Genomic DNA, 19,285 nt, shown 5'->3' with positions numbered 1-19,285 from the left:
AGATAGGGACCAGGACGTGATAGAGAGTAAGCACACCTATTTGCAGATTGGTGACACACACACACTTTTGACCAAGCACAGTCAAAAAAAAAAAAAAAATGGAGAAAGAAGCATGAATGAGATTTTGAAGAAATATTCTTTTCAGTTTCATGCACACATCACCCCACTCAGTTGAGACAAAGCAACTCTCTCTCCTGCTTTGTCACCAGTTGTGCAGTCTCCTGAGTGTCTCCTTGCCCTTTGTTTTGTGAAAAGTCTGCTTCCTACCAAGGAAATGGTGCTCAGAATGTAATACAAAAGCTAGGGTAATTCTCCCCATGTGTAAAAGAGTATGTAATGGCTTAATAGAAGGGATAAACATTAGAGATTCGTTGCAAAGCAGCTTTTTCTTTAGCAGTGTTGTTCTGGGGAAAATGAATTAAGCAACCCAGTATAGTCCTGGGACCACATTTGGGATCTTTAATATTCAATGCTCTGTTGTCATTGTATGCAAACAAAGAGTAAAAGAATTAGAATGTACTTTGTATCCTGACTTTTTTTTTTTCCCTTTCCAAATGAAATGTGTTTTCTTTGACTAGCAATGGTGGGTTAGAAGAAGGAAAAGCTGTTGATCTGGTTCTTAGCTGTGTGGATAATTTTGAAGCTCGAATGACAATAAATACAGTAAGTATTGCTGTAGAAGATGTTACACTCAGATTCATCTGTTTTCCTTGATATGCTATCAGTATATGATCCCTATACTAAAACGAGCTCTGAATTTAAACCTTATTTGGTTTTGTAAAACATTTTTTTTTTTTTTTTGCCAGTCCTGGGCCTTCAATGTGGCCTGGGTGCTACACCTTTAGCTCAAGGACAGTGCTCTGTCATTTGAGCCACAGCTCTACTTGTGGTTGCTGCCCTGACGCTACTTCTTCTTTCTCCTTCTCTTTTTGATAGTTTATTGGACTTTCCTGCCTGGGCTGGCTTCCAACTGCAATCCTCAGATCTCAGCCTCCTGAGTAGCTAGGATGACAGGTGTGAGCCACCAGTGTCTGGCCCTATCTGCTTTCAATGTTTTCTCAGCCTACTTTAAAAACTATGCCAATAGCTATGAGTCCTACTTACCCTGCTAACGCAACGTGTGTTATCATATCCCAGTCTTTTATGCCAAGGGAAAGTAGTGCATTCTTCTGGTTTATGGCTTTAAAGTAAGTGCATGCTTTATAATACTTAGCTCTTTGTCAGCTTTGGTTTTAACTTTTTACTTTATGAATGTATATATAATGTATAAATATTTGAGAGAAATATCATTTCTCATAAAGTTTTTTAAAATGGGGGCTGGGAATGTGGCTTAGTGGTAAGAGTGCTTGCCTAGCATGCATGAAGCCCAGGGTTCAATTCCTCAATACCACATAAGCAGAAAAATCCAGAAGTGGCTTTGTGGCTTAAGTGGTAGAGAGCTAGCCTTGAGTAGGAGAAGCTCAAAGACAGTGCCCAGGCCCTGAGTTCAAGCCCCAGGACTGGCAAAAGTAAATAAATAATTGATTTCTCTCTTGAATTTTGCTTTTAACTTTTTAAATTATATTCACATGTTTGTTGTTATTGCTGAAGTTTCAGAGAAACAGATTTTTTTCTTAACCTGACAAAACAGGTAATAAGAGGGTGGCTCAATCTAGTGGCTCAGTGCTTTCCTGGTGCTTCCTAATGCTGACCTCTTTCTCTAATTAGTATCAGCCACTGCCAGTGGTTGGGTTGTTTGCAGTGCGTCTCTCTTATCCTGAAAGTAAATATTTGGAAGCCTGTGGTGATCTATTCAGGGAAGCACTAATATTTCCCAGAATTGATAGGCATTTACTTTGCTTTTAAAAATGTTTCTTTCTTGTGTTTTCACCTCTCCATTAAGGCATGTAATGAACTTGGACAAACTTGGATGGAATCTGGGGTGAGCGAAAACGCAGTTTCAGGCCACATACAGCTCATCATTCCTGGACAGTCTGCCTGTTTCGCGGTACGCATCCCATGTTTTAATTTCTAGGGGAATGGAAAAATGAACTTGAGCCTGGTGGAGTGGTTTACTGCTGTAATCCTAGCTACTCAGGTGACTGAGATTGGGAGGATTGTCATTTTCAAGCCTCCATTTCAACCAAATAGCTGGACAGGCTACCACCTGCCTGTCATCCTAGTTGTGACAGGAAGCCTAAAATAGGATAATGGTCCAGTCACTGGCCCAAGCAAAACAGTAAGACCCTATCTCAAATAGCTCTGGTGGCAGAGCTCAATAGGGCACCTGTCTAGCAAGCATAAATCCCTGGGTTCAAACCCTGGAACTGCTGAAAAAGTGAGAGAGAGAGAGAAAAATACACTTGCAAGTGATGGAGTACTATTTAGAGCACCTCATGTTTTTTTCCCCCCTCTTTATTTTGAAATGGCTTTCTTTCGTTCTTTCTCACCTAGTGTGCTCCACCACTTGTAGTTGCTGCGAACATCGATGAGAAGACGCTGAAGCGAGAAGGGGTCTGTGCCGCCAGTCTCCCCACCACCATGGGGGTGGTTGCTGGGATCTTGGTGCAAAATGTGCTAAAGTAAGTGAGGCCCGACCTTCCCGAATAATTCTGTGTGCATTTGATAACAGTGGATTCACTTCATGAAGTGTTTCAACCATTGTAATTGGCATTTAAGTTTTAAGTCATTAAAACTTAATTTAGTGTTGACTATGTTTTTATTTGACATGAGGGTATGGTAGTGTATGTTTTTGTTGTAAAGACATGTGCATACTTTTTATTTATACACATACATCTGTTTATGCAGAAATAGAAAATGAATTAATATTGCACATGTAAATATGCCTGTGGGTGTATGCACGTGGATTTAAGAGAGTTGTTAGTGGTCCGGCAGCACTGGTATATTTGCATCACACATCACTTAGCAATAGGGATGTGTTATGAGAAAGGTAGCAGTAGGTGATTTATTCCTGTGCAAGCATCCTAGAACGCATTCACACAAGGTCCAGTGGTCACAGGACATGAGGCCATCTAGTGTTCTGGGACACTGTGATCTGTTGTTGATCTCAGTGTCATGCATGGGTGCATGGCTATCCTCATGAAGCACTAACCAAACGAGTTAAACCTCTGCAGGCTTGGTGGACGCATGCGCACTTAGACATAAACACACTGGTTCCAACTATCTTGGCTTAACTCCTACTGTAAATAGTCTGGATGTGATTAAACATTAGCCAGAAGTGTACCTTTGGTATCCCAAAACTGATATCCACCAACAATACTTTTAATCATAGCAAGAATGAGGGGAAAGGTTTCAGTGCAGCTCTTTATAACCAAGTTACTCTGTGTGTGTGTGTGTGTGTGTGTGTGTGTGTGTGTGTCTGTGTGTGTGTCTGTGTGTCTGTGTGTCTGTGTGTGTGTGTATGTGTCTGTGTGTCTGTGTCTGTTTCCTGTGACTTGACTTCAGGGCCTCATTCCTATCTGTAAGCCATTTTTTGTTCAGGACTGGTGCTCTACCACTTGAGCCACAGCTCCACTTCTGGCTCTTTTTAGTAGTTAATTGGAGATAAGATTCTTCTAGATTTTCCTGCCCAGGCTGGCTCTGAACAGTGATCTTCAGACCTCAGCCTCCTGAGTAGCTTGGATTACAGACGTGAGCTTCTTTTTGAGAGAGGAGTCTATGAGAGTTCCTAACTCACCTTACAACTTGAAAAAGCGCAGTTACAGTTCCTGAGCCTCCAGTATAATTGCAAACCACACCTTGGTACCAGGAAGTATCCTGGTACACAATAAGTGTACAAACACAAGAAGTGTTTGCTGCCAACTGAGAAACTGTAAAAGGCAAACATGGCCTGCCCAGGCCACAGTCTCAGCCTGTGGCAGATCACCTGTGTTTGTATCTGTAGGTGGCACCTGTTCTGCCTACCCAGAAGCCCAATGTAGATGGCTTGTGCGCATGCCTAGCCAGCAGAGGCAAGACACTATCAGGGTTGAGCTGTGGCTCAGCAGTTAAAGTGCCTGCCTAGCAAGTGTGAGGACCAGAGTTCAGACCTCAGTACTGGAAAAGAAAGAGAGAGAGAGAGAGAGAACAAGTTAATTTCTGTTATGTGTATGGTTTTGGGTTTTTTCCTAGGTTTCTGTTAAACTTTGGTACTGTCAGCTTTTACCTTGGCTACAATGCGATGCAGGATTTCTTCCCTACGATGTCCATGAAGCCAAATCCCCAGTGTGATGACCACAACTGCAGGAAACAGCAGGAGGAATACAAGGTACCCGTGACCCTGTCAGCTCCCAGGGGTTGTGGTGCCTAGGTCAGTGATGTACCAAAAAAACAAAAACAAAAACAACAACAACAAAAAAAAACATGTGGAATCAAGATAAATGGGCTTGTATTTTAAAAAAATTATCATATATTAGTTGAACAATGGGTTTCATTGTGATATTACCGTACATGAATAGGATATATCCTGATCAGCCTCATCCCTCTATAACTTTCCATCTTGTCCTCCCTTCTCTCTTTTCTTTGTTTTCGTGATGGTCCTGAGGCTTCAACTCAGTGCCTGAGTGCTGTCCCTGAGCTTTTTTCCTCAAAGCTAGTGCTCTAGCACAGCTCCACTTCCAGTTAATTGGAGATAAGAGTCTCATGGGCTTTCCTGCCCATCAGATCTCAGCCTCCTGAGTAGCGAGGATTATAGACATGAGCCACCATAGCCCCACTGTTTCTCCTACCTCTTTTTTAGGATCAGTTGTAGGGCTTGGGGGCTGTCCCTTAGCCTCCTTGTGTTCAAGGCTACCACTGTATCACTTGAGGCACAGCACCATTGAGATGAGTGATAATTGAAGATAAGAGTCTCACAGGGACTTTTCTGCCCAGGATGGTTTTGAACTACGATCCTCAACTCTCAGCCTCCTTAGTAGCTAGGATTACAGGCATGAGCCACCAGCGTCCAGCTGTGTTTTCCTTTTAAATCACTTTCAACTGGCTTCATTTATTTTCATGCATGCAGATAAACTACATGGCCCATATTTATCCCCATCATCTTTGTTAGTCCCTCAATTTTGTCTTTTTCTTTTCTTTCTTCTTCTTTTTTTTTTTTTTTTTTTTTTTGTCAGTTCTGGGGCTTGAACTCAGGGCCTGAGCACTGCCCCTGGCTTCTTTTTGCTCAAGGCTAGCACTCTACCACAGCGCCACTTCTGGCCGTTTTCGGCAAGGCAAGCACTCTACCACTAAGTCATATTCCCAGCTGTCTTTTTCTTTTTTAAGTGTATATTACTTATACCAAGGAGTTTGGCGACGGTATTTCAAACGTGTATCTTATATTTTGCTCAGAATAACACTCTCTTTTTCTTTCTCTTCCCCCCCACTCTCCCACCCTGATTTTCTATTGATCAACAGCTTTTATTGAAGTTCTTTATGCTGTCTTTATACACAATTGCACTGTATTTCACAATACTTTCCCTTCCTCTCCTCCTCCTACATAGTCCCATGGTTAGTCATGTTCTATATGTGTGTGTAAGTGTATACCTGTATACATATAAATGCACACACACACACACACATATATGCTTATTGTGCATGTGTGTATCCATTGAGTTCTGGAGTTTTATACTTTTAGCGTATTTTTAAAGTCCTTTTTTGGTGTCACTATGATAGAAAGCCTGGGTGAATCTCGCATGTTTCAGAGAAATGAGAAAGTAAAAACTGGCTCTGTTCGATTTCTACAGAGGAAGGCGGCTTCACTGCCCACAAAGGAGGTCGTCCAGGAAGAGGAGGAGATAGTGCATGAAGACAATGAGTGGGGTAGGTGTTCTTTTATACATAGTTGTAGCATAACGTAAAATTTTACGTGCTAGGAATAGAAGACTAAACAGATTATGAATAATGACTGCCTTGATGAAGTCTTTTCAAAATTATATTCCACAGGTATAGAGCTGGTGTCTGAGATTTCAGAACAGGAACTAAAAAGCTCTTCAGGTCCAGTTCCTGACTTACCTGAAGGAATTACAGTAGCATACACGATTCCCAAACAGGTACTTCTAAAATCTGGTTCACTCATTGTCAGTCTCATCATGTAAGGAGGATGTGGGTTTTCCTCCTTTGTCCTCCTCTGGTCTTGTAGAGCTAGTGTAATAGCCCTTGCGGTGGATATGTTATAGCATAGTCATTAAGGTAAGAGAGTGAGTGAGCAAGGGGGGAAGAGAGATAAGGAGACAGAAAGGGATGTTCCTTGTTAATATGGAGGTTTTGGCATGACTCACTTGGAGTTCTTTGAAGACAGACAAAATGCTTAATTTTTTATTTTTTGTCAGCTGTGGGGCTTGAACTCAGGGCCTGGATGCTGTCACTGAACCTCTTTGTGCTCAAGGCTGTCACTCTACCACTTGAGCCACAGCACCACTTCCTGTTTTCTGGTGGTTCATTGGAGATAAAAGTCTCACTGGGACTTTTCTGCCTGGGCTGGCTTTGAACTGTAGTCCTCAGATCTCAGTCTCCTGAGTAGCTAAGATCACAAGTGTGAGTTACTGGTGCCGGTAGTGCCAGTAGTATAATAATTTTTTTTTTTTTTTTTGGGCCAGTCCTGGGCCTTGGACTCAGGGCCTGAGCACTGTCCCTGGCTTCCTTTTGCTCAAGGCTAGCACTCTGCCACTTGAGCCACAGCGCCACTTCTGGCCGTTTTCTGTATATGTGGTGCTGGGGAATCGAACCCAGGGCCTCATGTATACGAGGCAAGCTCTCTTGCCACTAGGCCATATCCCCAGCCCCTATAATAAATTTTTAACTGAGGTTTTTTTCAGGGGGCAGGGGGGGACTGGTTATTTTAGCTGTGATACCATTTAAAACTCTGCTGGTAGAAAAACCTACAGAACCTTTGTGAAGAAACCTACAGAACCTTTGTGGGAATGGGCAATGTTTCTCCTAGCAATTTTAGAGCATGTCTACTAGAGAAAACCTCTGTAATCTTTTTAAGTTTGGTTAAAGCTTATTCTCAGCACAAAGAACTTCGCAGCATTCTTTGCTTACATGTTTCCCTCTTCTGTGGATAGCATCAAGCCTCTGGGCCTGAAGTAGCAGTGGAAGATTCTGGCGAAAGCTTGGAAGACCTCATGGCCAGGATGAAGAACCTGTAGATGATGGACTGGCATGTATTTTATTTTGTGCTTAAGCTATTCCCTTGAAACAACAACAACAACAAAAAGTAATAAAACTTAGGGAAATACTAATTGATGTATATATCTCCACCAATACACTGTTGTCCTTCTTGAAACTCTAGTGGCTGTACACTTAGTGCTCCCCTCCCCACAGCCAGTAACCCTCCTGCTGTGTATGACTTCAAGGTCATATATGGTTGGTTGCTGTAAATGTTAGTGGAGGAGAGCCACTTAGTGCTTGGAATTGTTTCCTATAAGGAAACTGCCCACTCCTATGAACTTGACCATGGCTTTAAATAGCTAACCTGTCAAATGGAAACTTCCAGTGTTTCTTGATGAAAAATCAGCTACCTGTAGTCCCTCAAAATGTTTCTAGACCTATGAGCTACATATTTAAACATGGGAAAAGGCAACTCAAAGTAAGGGGTTCTCACAGGGAAGCAGATACAGATACTTTTCCAAAGCACACTTCATTTAAATTCGGTTCCCATGGGAGTGAGGCTTGTCCTGCAGTGTGACCATAAAAGACTTCTAAATCATGTCTAGTGATTGTCAGATATTTATTCCCTAAAAGGGTCTCGTTTTCCCTACTAACCTGTAAGCTCACATAAGCTGGTTTTCTCAGGAGTTGCATATAAATAACAAAGGCCTAGGGAACATTGGATAGATAGGTTCAGGGTGGTTTCACAAAACCAATAAATAACATGCAGGCATAACCACTGATTGGCCAGTCCTGGAGCTTGAACTCAGGACCTCATGCTTCCTTGGCTACACCCAACCATTTGAGCCACACCTCCAACCCCACTGTCTTGCTGATCAGTTTTGGAGAGGAGTCTCTTGGGAGTTTTCTGCTCAGGCTGGCTTAGAACCAAGATCCTCCAGATCTCAGCCTCCTGAATAGATAGGTTTACAGTTGCCAGTCCCCAGTGCCCAGCTCAAATTCTCTGTTGCAGAAAAATATGTATTATGGATTTCTTCTCATAAGTATCTCATAGGTATCTTCCCTTAATAGCTATAAACACTGGACAACGCAAACAAGTAGTGACTTTAAGAATATTTATTAAAGAAGTTTTGATTCTTCCCAAATTATGTTTTTGTTTTTCCTGTTTCCTTTTCGGAAAGTATTGATGGGTTTACTAATTATAACTCCAGTTGAGTTTTATGATTGAGGTGTGTGAGGCCTGCCTTTCTCATTGTGAAGGTGTATTTTCATGAGATCATAACTTTCCTTTTGGAGGACCTCAGACACACAGGCACACACCATGTCTGTTATGGCTATTTCCGTTTTTTCAAGCGTTATAACAGCCCAACAGTACACATCGGTAGCACAATAAATACTAACAGGACTAAATTTATTATATATCTACATTTAATTTTTTTGAAATATATAGTGATCATCCGTCCCCAATTTTTTATAGTCTCTTTGAAGAACTATTAGCAGTTTCTAATCGTTTTTTTTTTTTGCCTGTCCTGGGGCTTGAACTCAGGGCCTGAGCACTATCCCTGGCTTCTTTTTTCTCAAGGCTAGCACTCTACCACTTGAGCCACAGTGCCACTGGCCTTTTCTGTATATGTGGTGCTGAGGAATCGAACCCAGGGCTTCATGTATGTGAGGCGAGCACTCTTGCCACCAGGCCATATTCCCAGCCCCAATTTTTCTGTTTTTTTAAGGTCAAGTTTTGGAGGAATAATATATATATATATATATATATATATATATATATACACACACACACACACGTATGTGTGTGTCATATATATGTTATATGTATAATATATACATATAATATATAAAACATACATACACACAGGCCACTTGGCCCAGGGAAATTAGGGAACTCACATAGGCTTCTTTTATACCCTGTAGACATTGCACTATCAGGCTCAGGTTGCAGGCTTAGTAAAGTGGCCTATTACATAATATATATTATGTAGAATATATTGTGTATTTATGCATTATGTATATGTATATGATATATTATACACAATATATAATATATATTACTTTTAGGCCTTTTCCCAGGTTCTTCTTGAGTACCAGGTATAGATTGAAATGTTCTTGTTTCTTTTACACGATATACTTATTCCTTAGAACATTAAATTACTTTTGCCACTAAGTCCTATTGTGACTTGTAACAACTTAGCTACAAAATAGATGTCTAGTGTACTTGGGGGTCTCATTTTATTTGTACCTTTCATAGGCAACACACTCAGAGATGATATGGACATATTTTATCTTCTTTGCCCTCTGAGCCTTTCCCAAAAGGAGAAAGGAGACTCATTTGAGGAGACCCTACCTCATTTCTTCTGACATTTCCATGACTGAAGATTTGTACTGATGCTCCTCAGACTTAAGCACATAAGAAGGATTTCCCAGCTAAATGCAGCTAAAATGCAGGTTCTAACGTAGGAGGTCTGAGGCCTGACAGCCTGAAGACACGAGTTCTTGGACCAGCCTGAGCATAGCAAGGCCTCAGGGAACGTTAACCATGACCCCGTAGACACCAAAGCTCTTCAAGTTGAGTCAACTACTCAGTGAGTATTAACAACATTCAAGTGTTCTTTTTATAAAAATAAAAAAAGAATTCAATGTCTTAAATTGTACAGAATGTAATTCTCTTGTTTATAGTGAAAGGAAAGAGAACTTGAATTGGTTTGCACTTTTGTTTTAAAACCATGAAGTATTTTTTTACATCTTTCACACCATTATTAGACTCCTCTATGTATTAAAATTGATGACTTTATATAAATACACAAATGATGACAAAGTGAGCAATATCCAAAACATTACTTATAAAAACATATCAAAAATATTTAATATTCAGTACCAAAGTTTGAGGTAAATGAGGAGGAGCTAGATTAAGGTCATTTAAGGAAGAAGGTAAGTGAGGACAGTGTATGTTCATTTTGGAGAACAGTCAAACAGGTGTGGCTTGATTGAGGACAAAGCTAGAATAAGTAAGAGGAAGCAAAATGTCAGCTGTCAGGAATTCCTGTGCCAGTCTGTTTCACGGAAGAGAATTCATTTGTGGAAACCTTTAACATGAGGTAGAGAACTGGTTAGACCATTGCCGGGAAACGAGGTGGGGAATGGATGGGAAGGCTGCATTGGCCCTGAGAGGAAAAGAAAAGTTCTTGAGCACTGTGTCCTTGCTGCTCTGCCTGATCTTCCCAGACAGACAGACACCACTCCACTCCCCAGCTCAGATGCTAACGTGTTGACAGACTTAGGTAATTCCTTTAACCCACCCCTCCCCGGCTGATACAGTCACAGCTCAGACTTACTGTAGTCTGGTACAAGTTCATACAAACTCCCCTTAAATCACCTTCCAGCTGTAAAAATTAAAACATTAAGTCTTGAAACATGAAGTTTTAAATTCTAACGTTCCAAATATTTATTTTTAACCCTTTTAAGTCTAGTTGCAAAGGATTGTAGTTTCCACTATTATCTTTGTCCTTGAGGAAGGAGAGCAGGAAAGTAAGTTTTTGTGAGTTTTTTTTTCTTTCTTTGAAATGGGGTAGGCTGTACTGGGTCTGATCTCAGGGTCCTGCACTGGCCCACGGTAACATGCTCCAGCACTTTTCTGCTCTCATTATTTGTCAAGTAGGGTCTCATTTTTTACCCAGGCTGGGCTGGACTGCAGTCTTCCTATTTATATTTCCCTTGGAGGCATAGCACTCTCTTTTAATTGGTTGTGATGAGGTCACTCAGACTTCTTTGTTCACATGCTAGCCTTGAAACTTGATCCTCCCACTCTCAGCCTCCAGAGTAGTTTAGGATTGCACGTGTGAGCCACCTCGCCCAGCTGAATGCGTTGTTTTTAGACTGAATGTGTCTCCACTTGACGAATGTCTTGAAGGAGCTTTTTCACCCAAAAGGGACGTTTCTGACTCTTTTATTTCCATGGCTCTTTTGTATAGTTCGGCAGCCTTTTCAAAATCTCCTTCTTCATAACTTTTGAGATCAAAATGAGAAAATGTTTTTAACAAGTTTAAACGAGTTTATGGGATATTACAAAAAGTTGTGAATAAATACACTTCCCCCCCACCCCTACTCCACCCCTGAACCAGGCCAGCAGGCCTCTCAAATTCTTCTTCTCCGTGCTATGGGGATATTCCCATATCTAGTCATAGACGCTGTAGAATTGCAGTTGCTAAAGGCAGTTATTTAGTATCTGCACCCTCAGCAAACACTCAGTGAGCAAACAGCACTCAACATATACTGACCAGTGAACTAGCCCTATGGACAGCAAATTACCCCTGTGACCCCAGAGCTAGCTGGTGGCAAGTATACTAACCAGCTCTTCACTGCTTGCCAAGATACCTTCCTTGCAAGCTAAGTCTTGAGGCTTTCGATTCACTCTGGGTACCACTCTTCAGTATCTCCTAATGGAGACCACCAAAAGCCAATCCTCTCCCCTCCACAAAAGAAGCCATTAGTAGGACATATCTAGTGCTGTTCTGTAGCACGTGAGAGCTATTCTGGAAGAGCCAGGATGCAGGAGGAAGGGGGAGGCATCCTCACCTGAGTACAGCTAAGTTCTTTAGAGTTTCTCCAACTCGAGGATGCATCCGGCCCAGGCTGGCTTCATAAATCTTTAAAGCTTGTTCATATAAGGGCAAGGCTTCAGTGTGCTTTTTCTTATTAAAAAAAAAGATGATAGTGAAAGTACTAAACTGTTTTGGTAAACATTTTGAAAATGTTAATATTCTAAAAAGATATGAATGAACAGAATAATTTATAATAATCATAAGAGGAAAGGTACTATAATGGAAGTAAAAATTTTATACCTGGCCTGATAACCATTTGACTCATCCAACAATATAATCAGAATCTGTGTCTTTATTACCAAGTAGGTATTACAGGCAAATGCTGTAAGCTTCTACTACAGACAAGTGTAGGAATTTCCAGAATTGCCTGTCTCTGAACTAAATACTCCATTGGTGTTTTAAATACTCAGAAAGAGTTCATCTTACAAATATAATTTCACTGATCACTTAAGTATTATAAAAAGAAGACAAACATAGCTAGTAGATAAAAGTTCTAAACTTCCTTTATTTTTACTCACCCATTATCCTTTTTTTAATACTTCAAAATCTTTCATTCAAAAGAGCTAAGGGGCTGGGAATATGGCCTAGTGGCAAGAGTGCTTGCCTCATCTACATGAAGCCCTGGGTTTGATTCCCCAGCACCACATATACAGAAAACGGCCAGAAGTGGCGCTGTGGCTCAAGTGGCAGAGTACTACTTGCCTTGAGCAAAAAGAAGCCAGGGACAGTGCTTAGGCCCTGAGTCCAAGGCCCAGGACTGGCAAAAAAAATTTAAAAAAAATAAAAAAATTAAAGACGAAAAGGGTAGGAGATTTTTTAAAAAGTGGGCGGTGGCGGGGGGAGGTTGGAGGTTTAACTCAAGTGTTAAAGAGTCCTATCTTATAAGTGCAAGCAAGGCCCCGGTACCACTGAAAGAAAAGTGTAACCTTACCATTTGGCTATAAAGAACTGCTAAATTCACCAAGGCAGTAGCCACGCTAGGGTGCTTTAAGCCAAAAGATTTCTGCCGTATTTCAACTGCCAGTTCATACAGAGGTACAGCTTTGTTAAGTTTTCCCTAAAAAAAAAAAAAAAAAAAAAGTATAAGCTAGTGAAGATATTAAGACAATAAATACTATTTGATCAGAACAGTCCCATAAATAGAATCAGTATCAGGTAGCTGAGGCAGGATTGTGATTCTGAGGTCTGGGCTACATATGAGACCTTGCCTTAAATAAGAAAAATGCTCACTTCGGCAGCACATATACTAAAATTAGAACAGTACAGAGAAGTTTAGCATGGCTCCTGTGCAAGAATGACACACAAATTCATGAAGTGTTATAAATGCACGCATATATACACATATGTACGTATACACACATGTATATATACACACACACAAACACACTTTTTCTGTTTATGTGCACTGAGGAATTGAACCCAGGGCTTCATGCATGCAAGGCAAGTACTCTACAACTAAGCCACATTCCCAGCCCCAAGTGTTCTATATTCTTTTTTTAAAGGAGAAAGCAAGGGAAGAGGTGACACTCAAAAGGAAATGTACTCACTACCTGACTTAATGTAATTGTAATCCCTCTATATATCACCTTTACAGTAACAATAAAAAAATAAAAATAAATGCCACCATAGGGTTTTTAAAGAGCTCATATAAACTAACACTTATCAGAAGTCAACTGAATTTGTTGACAATAATTATGGCTTAATTGCCAGTTTATAGAACATAATATATAATCTAAAGTAGGGAAAGGATTACTCACCTTTTTTTTTTCCGGTCTTGGGGCTTGAACTCAGGGCCTGGGTCCCTGAGCCTCTTAGTGCTCAAGACTAGTACTCTACCACTTGAGCCACAGTACCACTCCTGGCCTTTGTTGAGTACTTTAAGATAAAGAGTCTGAGTAGTTTTAAGAGTCTCATGGATTTTATTGCCCTGCTGGCTTTAAACTGTGATCCTCACATTTCAGCCTCCCGAGTAGCTAGGATTATAGGCTTAAGCCACGGGTGCCCAGCTTACCATTTTCTTATACAAGATTGCAAGATGCTTCACTGTATAGGCCAGAGAAGGGTGATCAGGTGCTAGTGCCCGCCTCCGAAGGTCTAGAGCTCTCTCATACAGCTCTTCTGCTTTGTCGTACTGCTTCTTTTCATTGCAGAGTGCTGCCAGGTTGTTCAGAGACTGGGCACAGTCGGGGTGCTCGGGCCCTAGGACTCGCTCCCTCATTTCTAAGGAGCGCCTCAGAAACTGCTCGGCTGTTCTAGGAACAAAACCCAAACAACTTCAGCAATTTATTCTTTAAAGATCGGAGGCCCTCAGCAGTCCTAGTGAAGTGCAGAACAGAATCAGTTTTATTTGTTTGCTTTGGGGGAGGGGTGTAGACAGTAGTGGGGGATTTGAACCTAGGGCCTCATGCTTATTAAACAACTGCTCATCCACTCACAGACTCCACTGCACTTATAAAGACAAACCCACAGGTGGCTTCTGAAACAACCCTTACAGTGTCTAATAATCATTAACAGAACAGACATCTGTAAATGGACTAAAAATGTATTGTATTTTTCTGAAGTTTTTAGTTTGTTAGCTGTTTGACACACAGAGAAACCGAAAAAAAAAATACCTATTTTTTCAGAGAGCATTAGTATTTTTAATTAGGAAATCTAAATAAAGCCAGGTTGAGTCCTTTACATCCCAATAAACTAAGAATCAGGAGTAGCAGCTATCTCCATTAGTTTCAAGTGTCTCCTTCTATGAGCTCTCATCAAGATCTAAGGAAGATCCTAAACTTCAAACATGAAATTGGTGTGGGTTTGCTTTCTGCTTTGGAGTTCTTAGTCCAAAGGATACTTAATTCACATGGATACTGGTGATACGTTCATTATGAATAACAAAGTACTCACTCCAGGTTATTTTGAAGGTAGTAGAGAACACCCAGCTCGTTGAGGGTCCGGGCGTTGTCCGGTGTATCCTTGCCCAGTGTTAGCTCTTCTAACTGTAGGGCCCGTCGTCGTAAAAGGGCAAATCCATACTGCAACCAACACAACCTCTAGGTGCCATGCTTGATTCTGAAGCCATTTATTTACCAGTGACCTAAAAGCTCTAGCTTTCTCTTTAATGTAGATGACAACTAGCTTTCAGTAGCACACTAAATCTATTAAGACTACATCATGCTCTCAAGTTTATCAAAAAGTATTCTATTTTAGCAGTGTATATCACAGCATGCTTCAAAAGAGATTAGGACAGACTTCTAGAAGTTGCTTTAAAATATAACACTCTTAAACATAGCCTTTGTGCAGCTAAGATACTCAAAGTTCAACTCAAAAGAAATAATTACCAAGTTGCTTTTTCTCCTTGTAGCTTTCTGACGAATTTTAGAGGACTTTTTCCTGAAATGTTCAGCTTGTTCATATCTTAAGAAAGAGTAAGAACCATAAATCAAACAACAAAGAAAAACACACCATATTCAAAGTATCTTACTTCAGTGAAATGGAATTACTCCTTACACAATGCAGGATGCTTTCTGGCTATCAATACAGCAATGCTCTAGTGACAGTATATAGTTTAGTAGCTCAAGAAAAAGAACTGAGTCCTATAGGTCAGTGGCAACTAATTGCTTTTAGCTGGTTTAACTCATGCGGAGTGTCTAAAACACAGCCTAACCCAGTGAAACTCCCAAACTCTACTGCTTGTGAACCTTACTTGTTCTGTTTCTGGTACAAGGTTGCAAGCGCCTCAAGTTCACGAGCTGTGTGGGGGTGGTCGGCGCCATATGCATTCTCTGAGATTTCCAATGCCTGTTTGTATAGTTGTTCTGCATTTCCAAATTTCTTCCATTGCACATACACACTTGCTAGTTGGTGGAGAGACTGAGCAACTCTTGGGTGGTCTGGATCCAAAGCTGTCTCACGGATTTCTAGGGACCGTTGCAAAGGCACCACGGCCTGACAGGAAAAGGATCAGAGGCTGATTAATGACGGTGACACTGAGTGTCGTCATCTGATTAGACACGAACCATCTTGGCACCACTTCTAGACTCCTTTGGAAGGGGCGAAGGGTAAACAGGGAAACCTGCCCGCCTTTGCTTCCCACTGAGGTCACCTGACTGAGAAGGCCCAGATCCTTGAGAAATCGGCCCAGCGTTTCATAAAGATCAGCTAAGCAGGTCATGTTCTCCTCACCAGGACGGTTCTTCTCGTACTGCTTCAGTGAATCGAAGTATTCTGCGGCCATGGAGCTTTTGTCTTTGCCCACAAACTGCCAGTAACTAAGCAGCTCAGCAAAGTGTCCTCTATGTCAACAAATGACAACAAATGACAGCAACTAAATGAGAAACAAACTTGCAAGTGACAGTTCCTTTGTAGGCCAGCATAGTGTCAGAGGTCAGGCTTGTACCATCATCTGTGTCCTATACTGAGGCATGTGACTGACTGACCCCCTCTCCTCCACCTCACTGTATCCTCTACAGAGAGGGAGACACTAGTCCTACCTTCCATCCAGGGTTGTCATAGATCTAGGCCCTCAGTACTCGGAAGGGTTGCCTGTTGCCATTCATATCGTCATGTTACTTTCCGTTAGGGCTTTCTCCCACATGCTCATGGACTGAGTGCTTGGTCACTACCTGGTGGAGCTACTTTGGGAAATTGTAGAAACTTCAGGAGGTGGAGCCTGGCTGGAGGAAGCAGGCCTGTAGAGGCGTGCCTCTGGTTCCTGTCCTGCTTTCCCTGTTTCCTGTCCACCGTGAGGTGAAGATTTTCCACCCTCTTCTACCATGATGTTCCGCCCAAGAACACTGGTCCCAGCAACCAGACTATAAGCCATGTGCAGAATAAATCTTCCTTTAAGTTGTTTCTGTCAAAAATTCTATCCCAGGGCTGGGGATATAGCCTAGTGGCAAGAGTGCCTGCCTCGGATACACGAGGCCCTAGGTTCGATTCCCCAGCACCACATATACAGAAAACGGCCAGAAGCGGCGCTGTGGCTCAAGTGGCAGAGTGCTAGCCTTGAGCGGGAAGAAGCCAGGGACAGTGCTCAGGCCCTGAGTCCAAGGCCCTGAGTCCAAGGCCCAGGACTGGCCAAAAAAAAAAAAAAATCATCTTATTCATCAGCAGGTATTATTTAAGTGGTATGCAGAGCTAGTAAGCTATAGAATAAATCTGAATTCAAAAAAAATCATGAAAATTGGAATGAAGGGCCAGGCATGGGGGTTCTGTAATCCTAGCTACTCAAAAGGTGGAGGTCACTGTTCAAGACCAGCCCAGGCCAAAAAAAAGCAAGGCATCATCCCAACCAACTAAAAGCTGGGTATTATGAAATGGAGAGTAATTTACAAGGTAAAACAAAACTTTGAGTCTGTTTAGGAATAAAACAAACTATGCAATTGTTTTATGAGAAATGTCTAAATTTCCAAGTGACAGAAAAAAATTTCCTTCCTAAATAGCTTAGCAGGTCAGGCACTTGGTTCATGAAAAGACAAGTATGCCACCAAAAAACTGTCAAAAGAGATGAGCAGGATATATTTGTGAATGGGGGCAATTCCTTCTGGAGTTTAATTTCCAGTGCAGTTGAATTTCCTTTGAAATCCAGAGTCTAGTATGAGACATTTGAAGACCTTGAGACGTGGACATCGTGAACAAGTTCATGGCAGCAATACTCTCTGGAGTATTAAATAGCTCTCTGGACAAAATAGATCTCACGGAAACTGACAAGTGATCCTAAATACCCCCCTTCCCCTCCCAGCTCTATTGTATCTTTCAGGTTGTACTGATCATGAAGGGACTAGGTTTTTTAAATTAAAAATCTGACCTGGTGAGGGGAGGAGGGCAGATGTTCTAGAAGAGGCTGCTCACCGTTTGTAAAGGTTCTGAGACACGGAGAGGTTCCGCAGGCAGTCCTGCAGCTCCTGGCTGCCTCCCTGCTGCTGGAGGAGCCAGGGGAGCTCGTCAGCACTCCGCCAGGTGACCCGGTCCTGACTGGGGAGAGGGTGGAGAGCATGCTCAGTGACGGCTTCCCACAGAACACCTCCCAGCCTCCAGAGCAGCAGCAAAGGAGGACGCACACATCAGCATACGTGCCTGGATCCAAGCACAATCCACACGAAGGAAGGGGGATCAGAGCAGAAACTTAGCCAGGGGGCTCCTGCCTGTCTTTCTAGCAACTCAGGAAGATGAGATTCGGAGGACGGAAGTTCAGAGCCAGCACAGACAAAAAAATCTCTGAGAGTCACCAAAAAGCCATATTGGAGATAAGGTTCAAGTGGTAGAGTACCGGCCATGAGGAAGAAAGCTGAGAGCACGAGGCCCTGAGTTCAAATCTCAGTACTGCCTCCCCACAGAGATATCCCAAACTTCAATCAATATAAAAACAAAGATAATGATTGTCTCAACTATCCATCATTTTACTCCCCCAGACATTTATGGGGAAGAAGATAAAAACATTGGAACACACAAAAAGAAGTTAAAACCCCAGCGTGCTGAAACGCGTTACTTAAAAGGTACTTTTATCAAACTGAGCGGCTTAAAAAAAAATCTTCAATAACTCCAAACACAGAGATAAATGCACACATTTTAAAAAGTACAATAGATAAGATGGCTCTGCATGGATTTCACCTTAACCTTTAACATAACACGAGAAGATTTCCTTAGAAAATCATTTTTCATGCTTTTGACAGGGAAAGGATCCTGGTTTTGATGGTTTTTGTTTTCTTTTGGTAATAAGTCTTTCCACCTTGTTGTAAAAACTAAGAAAAAAGGAGTGAGGACCCAAAGGGAGAGCATGTTGGAGAAGTCACGAGATAGCACAGATGGGGATAACACCTCAGCTGCAAGGCGAAGTAGCTGATGAGCTTCTGCCGATAGGAAGAGATGGCATGGGGGCCTTCCATGTACTCCACTCTCACCGTCTCCCAGGCCTGAGGAGGATGAGAAGAGAAAGATGCCGTGTGCTACTGACACCGAAGCAGCGTTCTGATCACCAAGGACCACTGGTCCAAAACCCATCTAACAATGAACGAGTAAAGGAGGAATTCATAATGATTGCACTTCCATCGATTTATGCTACAAATGGCATCACCATATTTTTTAAAGTCAGGCTATAGTCATGTGATACACTTGAGTGAAATTTCCTAAACTACTCTTTTAAGAATTCAAAGCATAATTTAACCCAAGATTTTTGTTAATCCACTTTTTACTCTTGCTGTACCACTTGAGCCACACCTCCATCCCTGTTTTATATATTTATTTGTATGTGAAGATGAATTTACCATTTTTAGTGACTTTTCATTTTATATTTCTGGAATTTAAAAAATATATACATATATTTATATAAATGTAATATATAATTTATATAAATATAATAGATATAAATAAGACTCTAACATAGGTAATATGTGATATCTAATGTATAGATAATATATATCATGTATGTATAGAGATATATTATCTAATATATATAGATAAAGAGTCTCACAGCTGGGTGCTAGTGGCTCATGCCTGTAATCCTTGCTACTCGGGACTGAGATCTGAGGATCAGAGTTGAAAGCCCACTGGGGCAGAAAAGTCCGAGACACTCTTATCTCCAATAAACTACTCAGAAAAAGCCAGAAGTGGTGCTGTGGCTC

The 19,285-nt window shown here is 41.5% G+C and overlaps 2 protein-coding genes and 1 non-coding gene across 6 annotated transcripts in view; 2 read left to right on the top strand and 1 right to left on the bottom strand.

Moving 5' to 3' along the window:
• The window catches only part of Uba5 (ubiquitin like modifier activating enzyme 5), a 13,201-nt gene extending 6,036 nt beyond the window's left edge, over window positions 1–7,165 (top strand). Inside the window, exons 6-12 of the mRNA XM_048335012.1 lie at window positions 579–663; window positions 1,883–1,987; window positions 2,434–2,561; window positions 4,111–4,246; window positions 5,703–5,778; window positions 5,902–6,008; window positions 7,023–7,165. Of these exons, the coding sequence (XP_048190969.1) occupies window positions 579–663; window positions 1,883–1,987; window positions 2,434–2,561; window positions 4,111–4,246; window positions 5,703–5,778; window positions 5,902–6,008; window positions 7,023–7,106 (721 nt within the window). The 3' untranslated portion in view covers window positions 7,107–7,165. The remainder of the gene's footprint in view (window positions 1–578; window positions 664–1,882; window positions 1,988–2,433; window positions 2,562–4,110; window positions 4,247–5,702; window positions 5,779–5,901; window positions 6,009–7,022) is intronic.
• Window positions 7,166–10,497: 3,332 nt separating this feature from the next.
• The window catches only part of Nphp3 (nephrocystin 3), a 28,079-nt gene continuing 19,291 nt past the window's right edge, over window positions 10,498–19,285 (bottom strand). Inside the window, exons 18-27 of one of the 4 annotated variants that reach the window (XM_048335008.1) lie at window positions 18,483–18,577; window positions 17,517–17,639; window positions 15,769–15,958; window positions 15,370–15,611; window positions 15,005–15,080; window positions 14,571–14,698; window positions 13,690–13,930; window positions 12,610–12,735; window positions 11,653–11,768; window positions 10,498–11,082 (exon numbers count right to left, since the gene is read on the bottom strand). In XM_048335008.1, the coding sequence (XP_048190965.1) occupies window positions 10,902–11,082; window positions 11,653–11,768; window positions 12,610–12,735; window positions 13,690–13,930; window positions 14,571–14,698; window positions 15,005–15,080; window positions 15,370–15,611; window positions 15,769–15,958; window positions 17,517–17,639; window positions 18,483–18,577 (1,518 nt within the window). In that variant the 3' untranslated portion in view covers window positions 10,498–10,901. Of the gene's footprint in view, window positions 11,083–11,652; window positions 11,769–12,609; window positions 12,736–13,689; window positions 13,931–14,570; window positions 14,699–15,004; window positions 15,081–15,369; window positions 15,612–15,768; window positions 15,959–17,480; window positions 17,640–18,482; window positions 18,578–19,285 lie in introns of those variants that run through there. The other 3 variants (XM_048335009.1, XR_007209260.1, XM_048335010.1) reach the window with 3 other exon arrangements.
• Window positions 12,901–13,007, top strand: LOC125342709. Its single transcript, XR_007209266.1, has one exon. It is a non-coding gene; the product is annotated as a U6 spliceosomal RNA (small nuclear RNA).

This window comes from Perognathus longimembris, chromosome 26 (assembly GCF_023159225.1).
Source record: "Perognathus longimembris pacificus isolate PPM17 chromosome 26, ASM2315922v1, whole genome shotgun sequence".
In the NCBI taxonomy this organism is placed as follows: Eukaryota; Metazoa; Chordata; class Mammalia; order Rodentia; family Heteromyidae; genus Perognathus; species Perognathus longimembris.
This window is presented reverse-complemented; position numbering and strand designations above follow the sequence as displayed.